Source organism: Aquila chrysaetos, chromosome 6, assembly GCF_900496995.4.
Source record: "Aquila chrysaetos chrysaetos chromosome 6, bAquChr1.4, whole genome shotgun sequence".
Classification (NCBI taxonomy): Eukaryota; Metazoa; Chordata; class Aves; order Accipitriformes; family Accipitridae; genus Aquila; species Aquila chrysaetos.
This window is the reverse complement of record NC_044009.1, coordinates 17,304,673-17,328,056: the sequence shown is the minus strand read 5'-3', so window position 1 is coordinate 17,328,056 and position 23,384 is coordinate 17,304,673. Positions and strand designations below refer to the sequence as shown.

General features: G+C 35.8%; 1 protein-coding gene across 3 annotated transcripts in view; it reads right to left on the bottom strand.

The window, feature by feature from the left end:
- Positions 1 to 23,384, bottom strand: part of ITGAV (integrin subunit alpha V) — a 65,899-nt gene that overhangs the window by 6,481 nt on the left and 36,034 nt on the right. For all 3 annotated transcript variants that reach the window (XM_041124529.1, XM_030019022.2, XM_030019021.2), the window contains exons 7-29: positions 22,963 to 23,088; positions 22,183 to 22,227; positions 21,949 to 21,992; positions 21,806 to 21,862; positions 21,267 to 21,319; positions 20,674 to 20,876; positions 18,390 to 18,581; positions 18,231 to 18,276; positions 17,536 to 17,637; positions 16,719 to 16,777; positions 15,514 to 15,668; positions 13,812 to 13,949; positions 13,022 to 13,089; positions 11,676 to 11,823; positions 10,395 to 10,487; positions 9,274 to 9,353; positions 6,979 to 7,059; positions 5,820 to 5,925; positions 4,718 to 4,876; positions 3,191 to 3,304; positions 1,504 to 1,617; positions 1,308 to 1,415; positions 152 to 274 (exon numbers count right to left, since the gene is read on the bottom strand). In XM_041124529.1, the coding sequence (XP_040980463.1) occupies positions 152 to 274; positions 1,308 to 1,415; positions 1,504 to 1,617; positions 3,191 to 3,304; positions 4,718 to 4,876; positions 5,820 to 5,925; positions 6,979 to 7,059; positions 9,274 to 9,353; positions 10,395 to 10,487; positions 11,676 to 11,823; positions 13,022 to 13,089; positions 13,812 to 13,949; positions 15,514 to 15,668; positions 16,719 to 16,777; positions 17,536 to 17,637; positions 18,231 to 18,276; positions 18,390 to 18,581; positions 20,674 to 20,876; positions 21,267 to 21,319; positions 21,806 to 21,862; positions 21,949 to 21,992; positions 22,183 to 22,227; positions 22,963 to 23,088 (2,414 nt within the window). The remainder of the gene's footprint in view (positions 1 to 151; positions 275 to 1,307; positions 1,416 to 1,503; positions 1,618 to 3,190; positions 3,305 to 4,717; positions 4,877 to 5,819; positions 5,926 to 6,978; positions 7,060 to 9,273; positions 9,354 to 10,394; positions 10,488 to 11,675; positions 11,824 to 13,021; positions 13,090 to 13,811; positions 13,950 to 15,513; positions 15,669 to 16,718; positions 16,778 to 17,535; positions 17,638 to 18,230; positions 18,277 to 18,389; positions 18,582 to 20,673; positions 20,877 to 21,266; positions 21,320 to 21,805; positions 21,863 to 21,948; positions 21,993 to 22,182; positions 22,228 to 22,962; positions 23,089 to 23,384) is intronic.

Below are 23,384 nucleotides of genomic sequence, written 5' to 3'. Positions count from 1 at the left end.
GCTGAAAAGTTTTTACAGTTATCCAAAAACTTAACTGATTCAGATGATTAGGGGACCAAAGTATTTCTGCAAACTGCTGGTACTATTTGAAGTAATACATCACTAGTAAGGAAAAGAAAATGATACAAAAAACCCCAAATACAGTACTTACCCTGTACATAACAAACACTAGAACAGCCAAGAGCAATAATCCTGCTAGAACAGCCAAAATTATAACCCACACCGGCACAGGCATAGGCTGTGGTTGAATGCCCCATGTAATATTTGTAGTAACCTAATAGAAAAACACAATAAATCACACTTTGCACAGCAGTGACATACCAAGTTCATTCATGCAGTTTAAGTCTTGTATATCTTTATTCCATAGCACGTAAAGTAATCTTAACCCAGCATAAATTACTTATTCTCTCCAGTGTCAGTAAACAGCTACAGATGAATAGTGACATAAAGGCTTCACTGACCTAAATTTAATAGGATTTTAAATTTAAATAAAAACAGGGGTTTGGGGTTTTTTGGTTGGTTGGTTTTGGTTTTTTGCAATCAGTGGTACCATGGCAATAAGTATTCTGTAATGCTTGATGATTTTCAGTAAAACTGTAGGAATTTGGAAATATTTTGGAATTAGAGAAAAATAATTGAGGGCTTTTGCTTTTTTTTCTTAAAAGGCAGTATTCCTTGAAAAAAATATCAACTCCACAAGGTTTAGGAGAGAAAAAACAGTTAATAATAGCCATTAGAAACCATATTCAAAACAAATCAATCACAATCCTTTTCAACCCCTTTCTTAAGATCTTTTATGCTATAGTGCCTACCAAAAACTTTTAATTGGGCAGCCCAAATAAATGCCCTATATCTTCCTTTCTGTTTGCACCCTGTCTCCTTTCTCTTTGAAACCCTCTAGGGCACAGATGATCTTTTTGTTCCACATTCACACAATACTGCATATAATATAATAAAGGTCCATTACTCAAGCTCTAAGTGCTACTACAGTAGAAGATAATTTTCAAGTAAATTATTTCTCTAACAACAATGGCATTAACAAGAACATTAGGACTGTTCACCATCTTTTTTTTTTTCATTTTCAGTTAAGTCTTTAAAGCTACAAATACTGTTAACTCTAGTTGTAGGACAAAAATTTTTGTTTTATCCTCAATTGTATGTGTATAACTGAAATTAATACATGAATCAAATATTTAATAAAACTATAATTATAGCAAGCCACAAAAAAGCTACTCAACAATCATTGGTTTTGTATTAATTTCAAAGTAACTATGTATGGTAACTCAAGCTGGATGTAAATGACTTACTACTGTAGAATTGTGGATATCTTCAAAGGAAAGGTTCTTATAAGGGAACTCTATAACATTGAAAGAAGCAGACGATTTGAGAGAATAGGAGTGATTCTGATTTTCTTTCTGTGTAAGAAAAAACAAATTTAGTATTGCATGTGGATACCAAAATCACTCTATGTTTCAGAAGCAGGGACATAATATTCACACTCACATTCATGAAAGTTTGGGTCCAAAGGCGTGATTTTAAATACAATATTGCACTCTTTCCCCTTTCCAGATGGCCAACTTGACAGACTATCTTTAAACAGTCAGCAGTTCCACAGCCCTGCATATAAAAGTAGGAAGGATATTCCAAATACGAACATATTTGAAAAGTCGTTAATGGCATTACTTTACTCATATACATACTTTATTGTCCTCTTTTCCTGGCAAAGCACAATAAACTATTCAAATGTACAAATAACCCCCAATATTGAATAATTACTTATAGTGTTCCATAAGTGTGCACTGAGAAAAATATTACGTGAGCCACTTGGATCTCAAAAGTGAAACAGCTGGCAGTAGCTTTAAGGTATGTACTTTATCTACATATGCAGGAAAAAATGTTGGGGGGGGGGCAGTTTCGGTCAATTCACATTACACGCATGTTTTTTGATAGGAAAACTCATGGCAATTAACTGTACTCGGTGCCAACAAAATACATGTTGTTGCATTCAACGGAAGTCTTCAAACTTGACTGACCTAATCTATAAGCCATACTTAGGACTACAGAAGTTCAACTGGCCTCTCAAGCACATTTCCATTAAAATCCATCAGACAATATTGATGCTAAACCATCAGTATTTCAAGAAGAAAGCAGAGCAAAACAAGGTTTCATTTTATAATTGTGATTTTAGCTGTACTATAGATAAAAGCACTGTACAGTGTAGGTACATCTGCCAGTGTGAGTACGACTCAGTGAAATTATTAAGAATACTGGACATTAGTCTCTGGGGTGAAATCCTGCTAAGTCATTGGGAAGATCTGGCAAAACCCAAGCCTTTAAAAAAAAAAAAAAATACAAACCACAAACCCAACATTCAGAACTGCATTTATAGATACTAAAGAATATTTGTAGCTTATATTTAAAAAAATAAAGTAACTTTTCTCCCCATAAAATAAGAAATTAATTCCTATTTTCACTTTCTTTGCTCAGCCCTTTTTTTGTCCTCTCCAAAGTCTAAACATTTCTGGCATTGGGGTGTACTGCCTTAGTCCTGTTGGTCCACCCTAAACTCCCAAGCATTTCCCTCAGCTGCCTGCCTGTCCTGCCTTGCCCAAAGCAGGGACAGGTGCATGTCTGCAAGCGCAGTTACAAAGACAGTGATACAGTACTATATTTACTTCATATTACAGATTATTTCCAATCTTGTTTAGAAAGGACAGGTCCTTCATGTGTCTGATTGCAGAAAGTCCACTGATGAGCTATGAAACACATCAGGTGAAATCAACTGTAATTTGTAGCAAAGATGATGACTGCAGCACTCGCCTGCTTCCTCTCAGTTATCCTATTTTACCAGCCTTCCTCCTATAAAGTACTGATTTTTCAAATTCAAAGAATAGCACAATATAGAAGACTGACAGAAAGTGCCCAACTTGACCTTTGTTTTTAAGGACTTAAGCCATAACAGCACAAAACTGTAAGCATACGCCTCACTGACTGACCACCCTGAAGAAAACTGATGCACATTGGAAAACCAAAACAAAACAGCTGCAGAGCATATGGCTCTTTTATCTGTTAACCATTTAAATACAGAACACGGCTTTCTGAAATGATTCTTCATCTCCTGGAGCTTTCATCTCCATCTTCATTAAAAAAAAACAAAAATATTACCAACATATCAATGCTGAGAGCTTACCAAAGTATGCACATCTCCTTCAATGGCTGTTATATCCCTTCGACTGATACGATGATCCCGATTATCTTCCCTGCTAAGTGTTTCATTCTTATCATCATCTTTAGAAGCAGAAATCTAGGATACAATAAAGAAACCCAAACAATAAATAATTCTCACATTTAGATATTTGCAGTCTTCAAAGTTAAGGTCAAGAAAATATGTAACTGATCAGGTTTCCCTTTCTCTCTCCCCACTAGCTATTCTTCAGAACCTAGCTTTACCTACAGGTGTAATTAAAATGTTACTCCTGCCTTTTCTAGATCACTGATGCAAATTTCTACTAAGAACGAACATAGAGCCTTGAGTATCTTAATTCTTCAACTCAAAACTTTTTCATGCATAGAAAAAGAAATACTCTTAGACTGCAATAAATAATTCAGTTTTGCAATCTTTTATTAAAGTTTTTCCTCAACATTTCAGTTTTTAACTCTGAAAAAGCAGCACTAGTATGGTACTGGTGTACCACATACCACTGTACATGCGTACACATATCCAGACGTACACAAAACAACTTTTTTAGGAGGGGCTTGAAAAAGTACACAGTAGGTTTAATAAGTTATTTCGGTAATCCCTTAGAAATTCCCAATGTAAACTTGCAAGTTTACATAGGGTACTAGACAGAGCCATGCTATTTGTCCTCTACATAACAAATTTATATGAGGAAACTTACAAGAGAGTTGTGAAAAATATATTATTACAAATGGTATAGCAAAAGCACAGGAAATTTGTATTTATATATTCACTAAAGTTCTTTCTGATTATCAGATACATGAGTATTCTTTGTTGTTCTATACATTGAATATCTTCCCTTATTCTTTTCATACATATGTTTGCTTAAAATCTTCTAGAACCAATATACTGATTTTTACTACTTGTTCTAAATTGTCCTAGAATTCAGCTCTCTACTCTCAAACTTGCTGGTTTTTATCTGGTGTTTCTTTGTCTAGTCCAGCCTAGGAAAAAGGAATTCCTTCTGCTCTGTGCTCTCCAAACTGCATGTTTTGCTGGCAGTTGTAGCATACTTTTAAGCACCACTGAAGCACCCTTTCTGACCTCTGTGGCATTTGGATGAGGGCCTAGATAAATAAGCTAGTAATAGAAAAAACAGTGCCATTTTCTTCCAAGAAATAAAACCCAGAAAATTTACATAAACAGCCCAGAAGCATCTGGAATGTTTTTGTTTATGACCACATTCAATATAATTCCATTGCTTTGGACTTAGAAATCATACAGTACAATCTTCAAGAGGAAAAAAAAAAAAAAAAACCCACAACAAAAAGAAACAAGACAAATTTAACTTTGGGTTGACAATCTATTGTCTACATTTTATTTCACCTGCTATACACATTGACAAGTACTATCAAACAGTGCAGTCTTGTTCCTCAGCAACAGATGAAAACTTAACTCAGTGTTAGATATTCTCAGGGATTTGGGTATTTTGAGTGTTTCCAGAACATTCCACTTAAACAAAAGGAAAGTCCTGCTTACCTTAATTTTCAATGGATTGATTTCCATATCAGAAGTGCAGTTCATGGGACCATCAATTTCATACTGAACAATATACAACAGTGTGTAGTTTTTATATTTGTAAGGCCATTGCAGAGTCATCATCACCTTGCTGAAAGCACTTGGACCATTGTTTCTCAGCTGATTATGAAAGTAAAGTTAACATGTAAAAAAACCCCAAACAATGCCACCTTCTTTGTTAATGTGCATATAGTTGTTATTTTACATTTCAGCCATAAATGATACTGCCGCTACCCTTACCCCCAACCACTTATGGTAATAGCATCAACAACTTTACCTAAAAATGGTAGCTAAACTTCAAGCCCCAACAGGCAAAACTTACAATTCTGTAATCTGATAAAAATTACTTTACTTCAAAGAAAAGCTATATGGCATTAGGTTTTTTGCCTTGAAGAAACGTAACTTTTTTCCTTGAAAAAATTGGGGTTTTTTGGTAGTCTATTGCATGAGTCACAGCCACTGTACTTGACTCAGCCAAGGTACTCTGAGCACAGATACATACACCCATCAATTTCATTAGATAAATGGTCTCTTAAGTTCTAGAACATCTTTCAACTATTCTTACTCACAAAGCTCTCTCGGTAAAGTTTTATTTAATTAAGCAATCTAGATTAAAGCTGTGATCATTCTTTTAAGGCAACTTTAAATACTTAAAATTTTTCAAGGCAAAAGACTTTACAATAATGATTCAGAACAGCTGGAATACAAATGAGGATGCGAATAATTTACAGCCATGAGTCTTTTTCTCAGTTCAAGTTACTTCAAATGTTTTATCTAGATCTCGAAGGGCTAGAAAATAAAATATGTGTAATGATGTAAAATTGAGATGCTTCTATTTGGCCACTCCTGTTACACTAATTGCAGGTATTCCGACTCCTCTTGCAGATACCAGTTATTGACGCAGCATTAAAAAAAACCAAACCAAAACAAAACAACCTTTGTTTCCATGCAAGAACAAAATGGAGAAAAAAAATTGTAATTTACTCCACACAAAAGCTACACCAAATGATTTCTTTTCATTTATCACAGAACTGTGTCATTGAAATGAGTAGTAATCGCATACCTCATAGATATGCTGCACTAGAGGCCCAATATCATCTTCCGTTTCTGGATTCTCCTTCGGCTGCCAATTTGCAATAGGAAGGAATATGTGATCAGGAGACGACACACTAAACAGCGGAGCAAACAAGTCATTATTATAAAGTATGAAATGACAAATGTAATTCTCTAGAATATCTCAAAAAATCAACACGCTTAAAATACAATCTTCAATTTTTCAACCTCTGTATATAAAAACAGAAAGAACAGAGGTCGAGTGGCTTACATATTAAATGTTCAATTTTCTTCTGTACATGAGAAGATGAACCTTGTATTTAGAAACATTTTTTTCCTGTCCTAAACTTTGGATTCATCCTACAACATCCAGTAAACCATTAAGAGAATTAAGATACATACATATAATCCAAAAACCACAAGTATGAAATACTTTGATAATGAGAAATATTGATCATGTAGAGACTTATCAGTACAGTCATAAGAATAATTCAGCATGCACTGAAAACAGTGAAGCTAGCAGTAATGCTTTTCAGTTGTACCATCCCCCACCTCTCAGATATCAACAAAATTAGATCACAATAATGAACGTAGTGGGAATTTTAAAAAATTATGACTCAGGAATCTGAGTTAACTGTCTAAGCAAAAGGATTGTACAGCTTTTAGGTGTGAAATATAGATTTCTGGTAAGCAAAAGTAATAGAGGTAATGGAGTCATTACAATATTAATACTATGCTTAAGACTGAAGAAGGTGAAGGCATTGTAGGGCATTATCTTCAATAGGTTTTTCAACTTTGGTTTTAGAAAAGGTTTCAGGGGTTTTCAGATGAAAACCCAGTCAGTTGTGGAGGAGGAAAGTGACATGGAGAAATGTGTGCAACTGCAAAAATAAGAGTCTATTTTTTTTTTTAAATTATTCTAAAAAAACCCATTAGTAATAGAGGCACAACATTCCTTTTTGGAATTCATTTTGTAATTATTTAGAATTATTTAAGATCTGAAAGCCCAAAGGGTGGCTAGAGAGAACCATATTTTCTTTAAGATTAAAAATTCCCTAAGGCTTCCTGAAAACTTATGCAGACCTGAAAGAAAGTTCGGTGAATATAAAGAAGCAAACATTCAAAGCTCATTTGAGAAAGACGTTTATTAAAATAGTATCAATGCTTACCCTCTGATTTCAACAGCTGCTAAAATAGCAAGGTCAGCCTGATAGAATGCTACTGGACTGAGATTGTCATACAGGTTGGAACTGCAAAGAAAATGTTAATTTCTTAAATGAAATAAGCTAAGTATTAAAAAAAAAAAAACCCAAAACAACCCACACCTTAAAATAATTGTAATGTAACATCATAGCATGACTCCTGAGCCACTGCAGGAAAGCATAATTGCTAAAAAATAAGGAGCAGATTCCAGCAAGTTCTCACTTAAATGCATGACCGTCCCACCCTCAGTGCAGTTTGGAGGTCCCTCGGCAGGGAGAAGTCAATAAAGGACACAAAGCTAATGCTGACTGTTCCTTAGCTGCCACATGTAAGAAAATTCAAATGCCAGTGCTGTGGGATAACATCAACTATATAGCTAGCAGAGCCCTGAATTCCACTTTAGGACATCTGTTTTGCTCAGGGACTTGTTGGCTTCAAACTAGTCCCAGGGTAGAGAAGTATGCTAGGACTACTCTTCCTTACCCCTCTTCACAGTGTTTAAACCAGTAAATAAATGCAGTTAACATCTGATTCCTACACTTCAGATACACCAAGAGATGACAGATATTAAGGCATGTAGAGTCATTCATACAAAAAATTTCTTCAGACTTTCTTTGTAAACAGAGAAATAGAAATACAGAGACCACTCCTATTCCCCTCAAAGTGGAGCTGGGAACAGTATTCTGATCTCCTCAGACACATCTGATTATTCTGTCTACCTTACTAAACAATTTCCTTCAGAAAGATCTCCTTAAATCCTCCAATTATTCTTCACTGCTACTGTAATCAAAAAATACATCCAACAGTGTTTTCTTCCCAACCTGTAAATACCTCATTCTTTCAGAGACTAGAGCTGTTCTGATAGGAATTGTGCCAGCTTTGGAAATCTAACTTTGTGAGTTTAAAGATAACTAATGTGATATTTAAAACCTTTTAAAGATACTACTTTGATAATGCCTGTCATGATGAACTGTGATTACCATGTCCAATTGCATCACTGTTCTTGCATTCAGTAGTCATATAAGGAAATTCCTTCCATAAAACATGTAAAACGTTACAGGAACTTCCTTACTCTTCCATCTGAAGAGAACCATGACTTAAGCAACCTCACTGACTGTTTTTTCTCCCAGTGAAAGGTAGTTAGTGACTGCTGCTAGCCCAAGGAAGATGACAGACGCCCCAGATCACTTTCTGCAAAGAACTGGAGTCACATGCCACTGGCATTGCTTACTAACTGATGGAGAAAAGGGAAAAAAATTGAACAGACAGCAATGTGAGATCAAAGAGATATTAATGCTGCCAAGGCCTTTGATCAGTATGGCAAACCACTGTAACATTAAAATAGAAAGGCAGGTTTAAACTTATTTAACTCTTGTAGATGGAAAACGCATATGTGGATGAGAATAATTTATTCACTGCATTAAAAAAAATGAAGCCCTTAAATGGCAAAAAAAAAAAAAGCGCTTCTGATTCACCATGGGTCAAAAAAAAAAAAAAACGGCAGCTGTATTTGTACTGTCCATTAAGCAACATAAAACTGTATTGGGTAAAGAGAGTCCTATTGATCACATATCAAACTCTTAAATATCACCTCCAAAAGGTATAAATTCAGATTTATATATCATATTTATATGAAAGCACTGTGTTCATCTTATAATTAACAGGAACACTAATGTTTTGTTCCATTTAATTTTTAGGCTCTCTTATGCTGGCTACTGTAAAACACTTAAAATGGTTCACTGCATGTTGCTTCTGCTCAGACCATCACATGCATTGCCTTTTCTGAAAGACTTACAACTCTCATCCTCAAAACACATGAAATTTGAAATTCTGGCTTTACATCAGAAGGAATTCATGAATTCAAACATCAGTTTTAAAACAGGGCTAGAAACCCAAAGACACAAGTCATTCTGTGGCACTACACAAGTGTCAGGAGATCACAACGGTATGAAGGTACAAAGCCACAAAGTTTTTCTTGAAACATTATAAATGGTTTTGTTCCTCATTAGTGTTTCACTTGTGGCATGGCCTATGTAAAAGCTGTAAGTAAAAGAAACTGCATTCAAACAGAAAACTGTGTTTTACATTTTTTTCCTCTATTTTAGAAAACATAATTCATTAAAAAGATGCGTTTATTTTTTAAACAATTACGAGGCAAATACCAGAGAATTAGTCCAGAGTGAAACTAACTGCTAAGTTCACAGTCTATTTACTCAGCATGTTATCTACCAGGTGAGGTACATACTCATAGATTTCCGTACCTTCGGATTTGCAAGTCAAACTTCACAGAGGTATCCATTTCAGACTGCTGGTGCACACTGAAACGCAGGCCAGCTAATAGCTTTAGAAAAAAATCATCGTGGTTCAGTGGAAGCACAATAAAACACATAACAGCTTCTTAATACTATTATAATACAAGAAAATTGCTTGAGGCTTGTGGTCATAAGAGAACACACACAGAGAATCGTCAAATAAAACTTGTCCAGTTCATCAAGACTATAAATGTACTGCGCTCTCTGTAGATTTCAGCTGATGCATCACTGCCACAAAATAGAAATGTAAGGTTGTCATGCTAACCCCTTTTGCTTCAGCCATTTTTACACGTAACTAAGCCTCCCTATGTGTTGCAAAAAGTACTGTAGTCTAAGGAACAGGGCACGCTTTAATGATTCTAAATTCAGTTCCCAAGGTTTCTTCTAAGTCAGTGCATGATAGTTGCTTCGACATCTGTATAGTTCAGCTTGACAGACTTCAAAAGACTTTGGAAATAAGATTTATTCATCTATACAAGAAGTCTCTTGGAAGAAAAGCACCATCAAAGTGTCTGTAACTGTGACTGATTTTCACTTTATTTCCTCAGAAAAAAAGACTTATTATGTCAAACCATCTTAGTAACTGCCAGGTCCCACTAAGAGTTTTTTAATTCTTCCAATTTCAGCTACGTTTGGTGGAATTGCAGGGGTCTGAATTAGACAAAACTCTCAAACTTCACAAAACTAGGCAGAATACAGAAGGACTATTAGGTTTCCACTAAGAGAAAGGTGTGTTATGAGCTAGCTCTTTATTATATACTAAAAAATAAATATCAGATAAACCTAAAGACCAACTCATGAGGGACCAGAGTTCATTAATTCCATTGTTTAATGAACTACTCCTTTTGAGTTGCATCATAAACCTCATGAACACTCCTTTCAGCCTTTGATTTAGCTGAAAAGTTGAAACCAATTACCACTGAGCTAACTAAACGTGGGCAGCTATATGTGAGCTAGATCTAATCTTAAATTCCTGTGAGTGAAATCCTGCCCAAACACTGCTGTGATTAAGAAAAATGCCAACTGCACTCCTGTTTCAGCTACCAGACACCTGTTGGACCAAGCCTTACCTTAGTTCCTGCTTTCATGGGATTTCCCAAGTCACAAACTACCATGCGAGTTTGATTCTCTGTTTTAAATGCACATGACAGTCTTGCTAAAGCCTGCAGTAAACCAGAAAGCAATATTAAGGAATGTCATTCTTCACATTTGGACACCTGGATGAAAGTCTGGAGAAAAGTTCTAGATATGCGGCATTAATTTTAATATAATTTCTCAGTCCTAACACAGTCAAGCACTACAATTAAATAAAATCTGAGTATAAAAGTCTCCATGGAGACAAGTATTTTTGATATAAGATAGAAGCTCTTTCCAAGGTTATAAAAAAAGACACTCATAGCGTTGATGATTTTTGTGACCTAAAGCATTTCTTCACCTGATTCTTTAAAACTTATGTGAGGAAACTTTGGCAATTGGGCAAACTCTCCATAGGAAGATAAAGATTGGAAAGCAAAATAACATGAATATTTACTAGCTTACTTAAAAAGAGGTCTCAGAGGAGCTATCAGATTTTGGATAAAGCCACAACACAAAGCTCTAGAGTAGCAGGGGCAAACTGGAGAACGAAACCGAGGCACAGTCCAATGCGTATGAAGGATGTGGTATCAAAGTTGGAATTCTTTGATATAGGGGGAAAATAGTTTTCACCTTAACATTCTGCAACTTTACAGATATATTGACTGATCATAGATTATACCAAATAAAAACAAGGATGAAGAAAATCTGAAAGTATGTTACTTATATATAGCTATAATGGGCTAAAACAAAATTTGGACTATACCAACATGTCTTCAAAGAAACACAACTTATACAGACATTTTATAATACAAGGGAAAGTCAGGAAATAAATTTAATGTTCTGTGTAGTCAGGATAACTGACACCCCAGACTTTCTACATACTTAGGTATGTATTTAGGAAGAGAATAATAATACCCAACATCACTTTTTGCCTCACAGATGCCCAGCTCTTTACCTAGCATATCACATGCTAAGTCTAAATTTAAATAAATTAACAAAGGCACTGTTCAAATAAAGACTTGTAGCAGATAAACTCCGTGTGTCAACCTCCATCACACAGATGATTCTCCTCTGTTGCTAGAAGTACGCTCAAACTGGAACCATTCAGCAAGGTGTTATATAGCTTTAGGGCTTGGAAGAACCTTTTAATTTTTTCAGTGCTGTGCTTTAAGATTGAAGCATAAAAAGCACCACTGACAGACCCTCTCCCACAGACTTCCATAGCAGTACCTGAAATATGACTTCTCAAAGAAGATAGATAGTTGGAATTTTACCTCATTGTTACGAACAACACCGATGAAATCTGCTTGGGGTGGAACGATGACAAAGAGTTCTGCTTCATAGGCTCCTTCCCCTTGATTCTGAGCACTGACAATTAGTGTCAAGGGATTGTCATCACCAATATAGATCTGCTTCTGATCACTACAAAAAACAAGTGTAAAAAATGAACTCTGCATTCAGGTTTTGAAGTGTATTGAACTGGTTAGAGAAACAGGAGACATTTTGAAATTGCACAAAGACATCAGAGAAATCTAGAGGCAGTACCTACGCTTCAGGAATATCAGGAGAGCTTTACACTGTGTTTAAAACAAAATCGTGTCTATAATCACAAAAATGGAGCAAATATTACACGTTGTTTTCTAAGAATCTTTTTTATAAAACTTACAATAAACCACAAAACCACTGACACTTTTTTTTTTTTTACAAAGAACAACAAACTATGAACAGCTAAATAACTGTGTACATTTTTAATTACATGCCTGCTTAGCAGAGGTACAAGCATACATTTGAAACAAAACTTGATGGAAGACTCAACTACAGAATACAGCCAAGACCTCTGTAATACATTTGTTCCAGATACAAAAAGAGTATCTTTCCAAACAATGTATTTTCATTTCACCAACTACAAGGATACCAAACTGTGCCTGTACTGATGTAAAATGTTTCTGGAAGCATCTGCATGAATTAGTATGCTTGTGAACTGTACTACCTACATACATGTGCATATGCTATACCTCTGCACTAAGGGCATAAAAAAAAAACCAAACAGATGACATTTATGAGTAAAGATAATACACTAAGAATGGCTTTCAGGCATACAAAGCACAAAAAGCCCAGACTCATGGAATAATTACAAGTTAAAAATTGTTTCTTTTTTCCAGGTTTACTAAGAGATATTACCAATATCAACAATTTTTTTTTCATACGTGTGACAACAGAGTCCTACTCCACCCCTTGCTGGATTACATCATGCCTGTTCACATCTTCATGTGTCTATCTAGTATTAAATAACTGAACAGTGGTACAATTGCAACTAACACTGTTTTATGCTTGCTATGCATGTCCAGCCTAGCAAACATACAAACAAATACTGTATACTTATAGTGGGGGCTGGGATGGGGGTGGTGGCATGTGCTCTCCCTGTATTACCTGCTGAAGACATTAGGTTACAAAGCAGAAAATGGGTTTTCCTTACAACAAATAAGCATGAGTTTAGATTGTATACATGGAGGAGTCCTACTTACTTCAATCCTCTTAACAAAAGTTTTACAAGCTCTTGAAGTTCAGAATTCAAGTAGGGAAGTTACTTTTCCCTGTAGCATTTCTCTCATGTATTTACCTTTCTACTGAAACCTCCAGTTTTGGTTTGCAGACATTATCATCACCACAATCCAGCAGAATATGTGCCTATGCAAAAGTCAAATGCATATTGTTGTAATAATTCCTGCATCTGTTCTATCATACATTTCCAATAATACTGTTTCATCACCAAATAAAAGTTTTCTAAATAGCTCGTTATGAGGTACCTTCATCTCATTAGTCTCAGAAGAGAACAAATGAATTTTTATATATGGAGGGCACTGTGCTCATCCTGCCACACTGCAATTCTAGGACTGATGTCTACATATCATAATCCTCCTTCCATACTCTGAATAATCTGTTCATCTTGAGTTGCATCTCCACTACCCTCTTTACAAACAAGTGTAAAAATTTGTATTAAGGGCAGAAATAGAAAAACTATGTTTATTACCTTAAGAGAACTATAGGGAAAAATATAATATACATAGAGCAGCATAGTATGAGCAAAGGATGTAACACACCAATCCTTTGAGATTAACACCTTCAATACTACTCTAACTGCTTTTCTCCAGTTAATTAGTATGCATGAAAAGGAAGTCCGGCACTAAGGAATAACATGTCAAAAAAGAAATTTGACAGAGAAGGAAAAAAAGAGAAGACAAACATACAATAACCATTAATATTTCCATAATTCAAAGACTAAAACCTACATGTATATTTTGGTATCTTAATTTTTCAGAAGTCCCAAGATGAACATAAGTATTGAATAAGTACTGAAAGCTGAAAATACATTCTGGGTTCTCTCATCACAGATAGTGTAAGAAGTGTACCTGTCTGCTCATATTAGCAGGAGTGAACTGGTTGAGGATAGGGTGCAACCCTGTTGCATCTGCAGCTGTTCTGTAATCCAGACGATATTCCATAAAAATAGTAATAGGAGTTAGTTTGTCTCTAAATTCAGATTCATCCTGAGGAAACCAAAGATTTGAATTACAATTAAAACATGTGAAGAAAACAACAACAAAAATATGTCCTTCAAAAGTCTCTATAGGCAACAAACAGTCATCCCCAAGAGCAATACTAAGCAGTATTTTTTTTTATTGTTCACGCTGCAGTAGGAATGAGGAAGCCAAAACACCATTAAAACTTCTGAGCTCTTTTCAAACTAGATGATCTCTTTTCAGAAAACCTGCAGTGTAGACTTTGAAGATGGACAATTTTAGTAGCAACATGCCTGTTTTACAAATGGAAAACTGGAGCATATGGAAGTATTAAGTCATAGAACTAAAATAGCGAGAAGCCTTAAGGGCTATACAATTCCACTCTTTCCTGTCAGACAAAATTCAGTATGCTTCTAAGATCCCTCATAGATACTCATCTTTGGACTTGTGATTTTTCCTTCCGAAAATTACTACTTGGAGTTGCTGACTTTCATATTGTTCATTTCAAATCATTCTGTTTATCATATGTAAATCCTGCCTTTCAGAGTACTTGCAAACCACCTCTTAGCTTTACGTTAGCCACAGATTTTATCAACGTAAACTCTGCTTCATTATTCTAATTTCTGAGAATAATGGAAATTACTGAATCTAGAACAGCTCATTGCAGGATCTTTCTTCAGAAGTTATCTCCTGTGGGCAGAAACCTATTGATAACTTAGTTTTAACTGGTTCTGCATCTAATTTAAGGTAATTTCATGTAGGTCATCTGTCAGTACTTTCTTTATGAGAATGTTGGGTGGAAAAGTGTTAAAGCTTTACTAATACTGAGATCTGGGATGTCTATTTCCATATAGTTCCCACTCACAAGGTCAGTCAAAGAAAAGTATTACCTATCCTCTATGAAACCTTAATGATTACTAGTGGTTTTATTGGGTTGGGGTTTTTTTTGGAGAGCGGAGTAAGTGTTGTTTATGTTTGATTTATAAGTACTCAGAGATAGATCTCAGCTGCATCTAACTTACATAGCTACATTTTCACATGTCTGTCTTCATTTCAGCCAGTGTTTCTTCTACTAGGTTATGCTTTTTAATTGTGTTAGCATCTGCCCACATTTGTGGGGACTAAAACAAAAAGACTGAGAAAAAGAAAACTTAATATTTCAGCCTTCTCCATCTCCTCTGTTATTTGCTGATCTTTGCTTTTTAGTTGCAGACCCGTATTCTTCTTTATTCTTTTACCTCCAAAGTAGAAGCACAACCTCTGCTTATTGACTGTCATGTTCCTTGGAAATTGTAACTCATTTTGTGCCTAGATGTCTTGTCCAAGAAGTCCATAACAAAGTTCAGAATTGAATTTCCAATCCATTTAGTGACCAGAACCTTAGTCACAATAATATCCATCATTCATCCTCTGACAGCAGTGATATCCCAGGACAGACATATGGTTTTAGTAACTTTAGGTCTATCCATTCGGCATGAAGTTTCCCTAGCATTTCTTTTTTCTATTTTTTTTTTTAAAACGCCTAACACAGGGAACTTGTAATAGACAATGCACCAAAAATTATTTGCCTAAAACATAAATGGCTACTTACCCTCAAAAAGGCATCAAGTTCTTCACAATTCATTTTGCCCCCCTTTGTAATAGTCATGTTCTTAGAGTGGCTAGGCTGTTTGCTGTGGAGAAAGAGAGCTCTCCTTATAGCTCCTTTCTGCTTAAGTTTATCCAACAGCAGCTCCACTTGGAAATCTGTCCAATCCAAAGCGTTTAGGTTAGGGATGTTTCATTCAATTAAACATAGTGCAGATTCCCATCAGAAATGGAGCTGAACACTGGTTTCAGCTATAATGAAAACCTAGTACTTGGAACTTTTAAAACTTCCAGTTCTTCCAATACAAAATTTGTTACTACATTAGTTCTCAAACTAGTAACGAGCACTGTTGTTGTCCTAATTGGACTCTGCTTTTTCTTTATAAACTGGAAACATAGAAGAGCACTGATAAATTTGTAATTTATAATTGCTATAGAACTGCAAGAACGAAAGTTAAATTTCTTTTCCCCTAGAAAATTGTAAAACAATCTTGCACATAACACTTATATTATTTAACTGTATTGCTAATCTAATTACTTCAAATATTTGATATAATGAAAATTAACATATGTAACAGCTATTTATGAATCTTCCCAGATCATAGCACCTCCATACAAATCTTCCCAGATCATACCACCTCTATACATGCCATACAGAAAATAAGGAGAAGCTTTTATAATCAGTAGACAAAACCTGATTCTAGCAGGCTGTCTGCCACACTAGCAAATCCCTTAGAGACAACTTAAAAACCTGTTTGAAACAATCTTTTCCCATTCTGATCCAAAGAATCTGATGAAAAAAAATCAGTAATATCAACCAGAAGGTCAGGATTTTAACAGAAATGTGACAAGTCCCTTGTGGCTTGTCTTTATTTTTCAGGCCTAACAATGCACATACTTGAATATTCTTGTCTAGAACTCCCTTCAACAAGAGTTGATCTCAATTCTGTAAAATACAAAGATTTTCCAAGACTAGTTTCACCAAGTGGTTAAACATATGCTTAAACCCCAAGTATGCTCAAATCCCACTGACTTCAACACAATTTCAGCAAAAAAACCTGAAGACAGTCATGTAGACAGTTACTGAACTGTTAGGTTGTGCTGTAAAGGGTAGGCAACTGTTTCAATAATGAAAAAGAACAGTGACCGGTGCTCATGTCTGCAAGCAATATAAAAAGACTTTAAAGTTTTTAAACTAGCAGAACTTACTGAGTGAATTAGGGAGCTTTCCTTTGCCATCAGCTTTTAAGCAGAACTTTACTTTGAAGCTGTTGTGGAGGAAAAGAAAATATTTATTTCACACACTTTTTCTCTCATTTTCTTCTAAAATCCTTTAGTGTTTTTCTCAGTTCAAAGGTGTTCTCTTTTGAGACCCTAGCTCACTCCCAAAAGCTTTTTTCTACTGGTGGGAGAGAAACTATAACCTATTAATAAGTAGACAGCAATGCAAGCAATGCAAAGCTTTGGAGTCTTGATTCATGTAGTAGTCGTCACCTATAAAGCAGAGTGTTTATTCGTGAAATCAAATGTGGCTCATTTATTTTTAAAGCTAGAAGGAACTGGCATAGTGAGTTGAAAAGGAAGTTAGCACTAGAAAGGAAAAGTGAGTTTAGATAATTATCCAGGAACAAGAACCAAAACCAGAGCAGAGCAGATAATTTCCCAAGTGTTTTCCATATGCCCACCTAAAAAGCAAGTTAATGGGTAAAAACATTGCAAAAGCTGTGTGATCCATTACCATCTTGGGAAGATCTTGCTCTACTCAACACTGACAACTGGCAATCTCTACAGGTAGGATGTAACTTAGGAGTCAGTCTACCATCTATTGAAGACAATGTTGGTCCTCCCACTGTTGTCAAAGAGTTCTTATTCTGTACTATGTGTTCTTTCAGAAAAATCTGTGTTTGATTGCCTTTTTTTAATTAGCTGACTAGACTTCCTGAATCCTTTCAAAAGTGAAAGCTTTCAAAAATAAAAACCAAAAAAGTCCCTCCCCTCAAAAGGGAAACAAAGATACCCTGCTTACCAAGAAACTTTTACATCTGACAGTGAACAGGCTTTGTTTTCTGGGTTTAGAATGGTTGGGTTAACTTCCAGGGCAGCATTTACTCTAATAACTGGTCTAGCCCTGCAAAGAAAACACCCTCTTGAGCAGCATTCAACACCATGTTAGACAATACCCTCCCCATCAAATTGTGAAATATACACATACACACTTAGACAATATTTAGTGAAACTGCAAGAATAACAAATAATCACTGTGCTGATTAAGGAAAAGCGGGAAGCTTTTCTGGGCTCTTTCATCACCATCAGAGTCAGAACATGGACAACTGAGTTAAGAGGAAGTCCTATCTATTTCTAGCACAGAGAAATAAGGTATTTTCCCAAAATGAGCATGTTTGGATGAGAATATCAGGATTGCAGAGCAATAGCTAGCAGCACCCTCTATGTGTCTGAACCTAGAAAACTGTCACTCAGAAAGTCTTGAAGACAGCTTATTTATATCTTAACTATAGATTATTGAGAAAGATAAATAACAGATAGCAGACTGTAGATTTACTCAGTGAAAACAGCAGCATAACATTTTTTTACCTCCAGCAGCTTGGAAGGTGGAGTAGCAGAATTTCAGACTTCTCTGGCCCTGCTTTCTTTAGTAACTCAAGAATGCCACTGAGCTTTCATTCTGCTTGCACTTACGTAAAACCACAGAGGGATACTTACCTATACAAAACAGCTGTGTCAACACCAAAGGCTCCAACAATCAAGTCTAGGAAGAAAGGAGAAATATTACACCTTACAATTTATTTTTTTTAAATATGCTGTTAGTCAGAGGTGGGGCTACTATTAAGTTATTCTAAAGTGACATTTAGAGCAAAGGACCTGGATATCCATTTTTGTCCACATCTGTGGCTCCTTTCAGCGAGTACCCAAAACTGGGTGGCATAGCGCGAGCAGCCCACCGCCCTTCAAGAATTTGAGATGGGACTGCATTCAAACCATTTGCTCTTCCATTATAGATATAGACAAGTCCTCTCTTGTCTTCTCCACCATATGGTGCAGCAACTGCAATATCTGTAAACCAAAAGAACAATCGTCAACATCTCCAGACACAGACTAGGAGAACATCAATCAATAATTTCTGGTATTGGTTTCAATGTGTATCAGTAGGGAGGAGATGCTGAACCAGCCTTGAAAATCCTCATCAACAACCTTTGTTTTTTAAATGGATGCTGCTTTTTGTAGAAAGTATAAATGCTTAACAAGAACATGTATCATAGATGTGTATGGGGGGGGCGGAGAGAAAGGAATAGTTCTGCAAACACTTCTGCCCTTCAGTAACTGACTTGGAGCCAAATCATATGGATTTGAGATGCTTTTTAGAGTATGAAACACCGAGAATTACTCACTGTTGGCACCAAATCACAAAACTAAGTGGGACTATCTGTCCATTTCATTAACACACTCATGTTTCTCCAAAGGGTGTGACATTTTAATAATTCTGGAAAATTTAAATCAGCCTAAAACAACGGCATCAAATTCCAGTCTATCCTGATCATGGCTTGGCAACATGTTTTATGGAGAACTTCCAGTTAGTGCAATTATGCTATCTTTTAAAGCTTAATAAATTTAAGAGTACTTATTATCAATGACTAAAACAGTAATAAACAAAATGCTAATTGGACTATCTCTAAGGACAGCTTTAGAAGTGTACATATGATCTAAATTCAACATTTCTCCAATTCGTTCAAAGACCAAACATGAAACGCTACAGATATTAATTACACTATTCCCCCCTCTTTCCTTAAATTTCAGAAAGTTTCATGAAAAGAACAAGGACTCGAAAGTTTACCATTTTGTATTTTTGACTCATCTTTACAAACTTTATGAAAGCAGTAGAAATTCCAATCTTGCATTATACTGTGATGGAAAGCGTTTTAATTAACGCTCCCAAAATGAAACAGAGCAGGAAAAAAAAAAAAGACTAAAAAACCAGACTAAATAATGGCGAAGTAATTAAGAAGAGGCACCTTTTGCTACAATTTTCTCATCTACAGTGTATATCAGATAGAAATATGATGGAATCAAAACATTTTTGGATCATCTCATCAAGTGACCGGATTTTTGGCTATTAGCTGTAACCTTTCTGATGTCTTCTGTAAATAGTTGCAGTGATACTGCATCTTCACACTAATTCTGTATACTATTAGCAACTAAAAATGTCCCTTCCAGCCCAAACTGTTCTATGATTCTATGATTTCATTAAAAAAAAAAATTAGAGCTACCTGGGAATATTAGCCTATTATAATTTTTGATCCTTCAGAAAATACTTAGCTTGCAAGCAGAATGGAAAAAACAAAAATGAGCATTTTTTATGGAACTCAAATTCCTACCACTCTTTAGGAAACACTGGAGTACAACTTGCAAAACAAAATGTTCTCCCTAGGATTCCTGTAAGTCTCCATCTCAAAACTGTATGATTCTTGTCTGTTACATTGCTCTCCATTCCTAAATGAAAGTAACAAGAAGCACTGGCAACAGGTTTGAGAGTCCACAGCTTCAGTTCTATCAGACTTGGACTTCTCATCCAAATACTTGCTCGAGACACTCAGCTCTTGGTACAGTTGGCTGTAATTGTTATGGGATATTTTCACCAGATTCTTCCATTTTGAAATTAAAAAAAAAAAAAAAAAAAAACCTAGACTTTTCTCAGGAAAATCTCTTCTATCAGAACATTTTTAACCAGCTCTGTGAAACAAAACCTTCTTTTTGGTCATCATTGTGTTTCTGGAGAGGAAAATTGGCTTTAAGCAATGGAAACAGGAAAATTATACTGAAGATGTCCTAACAAGTCACAGTGGAGAGTCAGATATTTCATTGAAGTTTCTACTGTACTTATCACTTAGAAAGTAATGAACTGACCAGTGTAACAGCTAAAATAATCCATGCTGTAGTTTAAATGGTATAGTCTCTGCTCGATGCATCCATGTAACTCCTGTTAGCATTCTTGGGAGTAGCATACAAGCATCGAAAGGAGTCTAGACCTTAGTGTCCAACATTCAGTCATGGTTAGAATGCCTAATGTTTGCGTGCAGAATCCACATTCAGTGTGCTGTCTAGATTTCATCTACAAACAGAAAATGCTGATCAATAAATGATGTCCTACCATTGAAGCCATCCTGATCTAGATCCCCCAGAGGGGCAATAGAACTGCTGAATCTTGCAAATATCTCAAAACCATTCAGCTTTGTGATCTGAAACCCTCCAGAGGCTCGTTGAAGGCAAATGGAAACTTGGCCGACCTCTTGAAGTTTCCCATCAGAACCTCGATCCATAAAAAGAGGGGCTCCGATAAACAAATCTGTGTAACTGGAACAAAGAAGGATAAGGTTCTTCAGTAACAGCATGAATATTCAGTTTCATTCTCTTAAGCATCAGTTAGTCGGACTAACTCAGCACTGAAGTCAGTATTAAGATGAAAGTTACCTATCTTTAAATTGCAACTGAAGGCAAATATCTATTGACAAAGTAAGCATAAATATAGCAGAATTTAACATGTTTAAAGCATGTAAATACACACGTGTATTTATGTAAATAAACACAAAAACAAATCTACAATTGTTAAAACAAAAGTTGAGTGCTAGCAAGAAAGTGTGATGAAGACAGAAATCTATATTGTAGGAAAGAGGTTTTAATAAAAGCTGCTTTTTTTCTTTCTAGAAACAAGTTGGGTGGCAGTGGGGAGAGGAGGACACTTACTTGTCCCCATTGATATCTGTGGCAGCCACCGAATACCCAAAATAGGCAGCCATCTGGAAAACAAAATTCAAACCAGACTTGAGTTGTAGCACTATAAACACACAAACAAGTTTATAGAAAGCTGTATGGAAAAGACATTAATGGAAAAGACATTAGAGAGATGACAATGTATACCACAAAATTTTTTGATCCTTTCTCCTTGTATTTTCCTTTCTCTTCCTTAGTCTGTTGAGAAGTAAACTGATCAGTTACCTTCCCCATTCCCCCTTTCATGATCCAGTCCTCTTTACCAATTCTCAAAATAGGCAGCATTTCCTTCATTTAAATAAGATTGTTTTTCTAAGTAGTACTACAAAACTGGAACTCACAGAACGTACATTTTTAGGATACCTACAGACTGTATAAAATTTTTCTTTGGCACATAAGCTAGTAACATACAGAATATTATATGTTCTAGTACCCTAAATACTGTCTCAACATGTCATCTTTCTATAGGAATAGCCTCCTGGTCACCCATCACACTGAATAAAGCTACATACCTGCTCTCCTGTGAAGTTGTACATGGAAGACATGTTTTTCCCATTGTAAATTGACACCTGCACACAAAGAAATACACATTACAGCATACCAACAATACTGATCATTTTACTTATTGTAGAGTTTAATGTTTCAAATTTCCTACCATGCCCAGAGTTCTTGCTGCTCTTGGGACTCCTGATACAAAGTCTGTAATATAAAGCAAGACACCCAGATAACATTCAGGTCCCAAAGCACAGCGACTTTGCTTGAACAGAGTAGCTCATTCCTAGTGCTTTACATATTTTTCTTGTGCACTGTATCGTTTGTTCTATACCATTTATTTGAAAGACCTGTCCGGCCTATTAACATGATTTTTTTACTGAAGCAAGGGTCTTACCTTCTATGCCATCACCATTGAAGTCTCCAACAGCCACCGAATAACCTGATGCAACAGACAAAATTAGTAAATAATTTTAAAAACCTTATTAAACCTTTCACCTCTCTTTACATTCTTCATAGGTCTCTAAGCACAGTCCTCTCACTTCATCTTAAAATGCAATGGAATAAATATTGCCTCTAAGTAGCTTACGCTATAAACAGCTACATGAGTTGACAGTAATTCATCAGCATCCATGAATTTGAGATCAGAAGATAAAAATTTTAGAATTATCATCCTGGGAACTGTCATGGTCTATCCTTGCTTTCTTCTGAACACGGTTAGACATGCATGAAGCTAGATGATGATTTCCCACTCTTCTAAGGGACTCTCTTTATTTGCTCTCTTCATTACTTTTCTTCCCAAACATGATTCTTCCACATTTTGTTTTGTTTTGGTAGATTATTTAGGAACAGCTGCTTTTCTAAAAAAAATAGGTACGCAACTAACTTCTCACATAAAAATCATACCTTGGCCATTCCCATATTCGGCCTGAATCGCAGAGCACAAAAATTCATGGAAATATTTCCATTTATTTTGTCATCAGGTAGTTTTTGAATCAAGCCTATGGCAAGGTAACTAAGCTTCCATCATACATAAACTACTGCATTTTCAAGCATGTAGCTCTTTAGTTATCTGTCAAATGTTGAATTACTAGTAGTGTGACTTAGACTTAGGCATGAATAGCGCAAGGGAGTTTTTCAAGTACAGCTAGGTTTTCTTCCTTTTCAAACTACGCACCCAAGTAGCTGTCATCAAAAGCAGCACTGGCAGGTCTGGTTGCTAGCTGGTCATCATACTTTGTACTGTAGACTTTGGAGTCATATTTAGCCACAATCTCTGTCACTCGATCAGAAATAAGTTGGCCTAAAGAGAAAGAAAACAGCTTAAAACCACAAATAAAATATGTGTGCACTCATTCAGTAAGCAACAGGACTCTAAGAACGCTTGCTTCTAAACCAACAACTCTTCCACAATACCGACCAGAAAACAGCCAACAGCAGCAGCACCAGAAAGGATACAAGTGAAAATTTGGATCCTACTTCAGCAAATAATTATGCACATATTTAATCAAAAGCACACAAAGAGTTCTCCCTGAAAATAGAAGCTGCTTCTACATGTAAGCCAGGACTTAAATGGGACTGCTCAGTTAGGTTAACAGT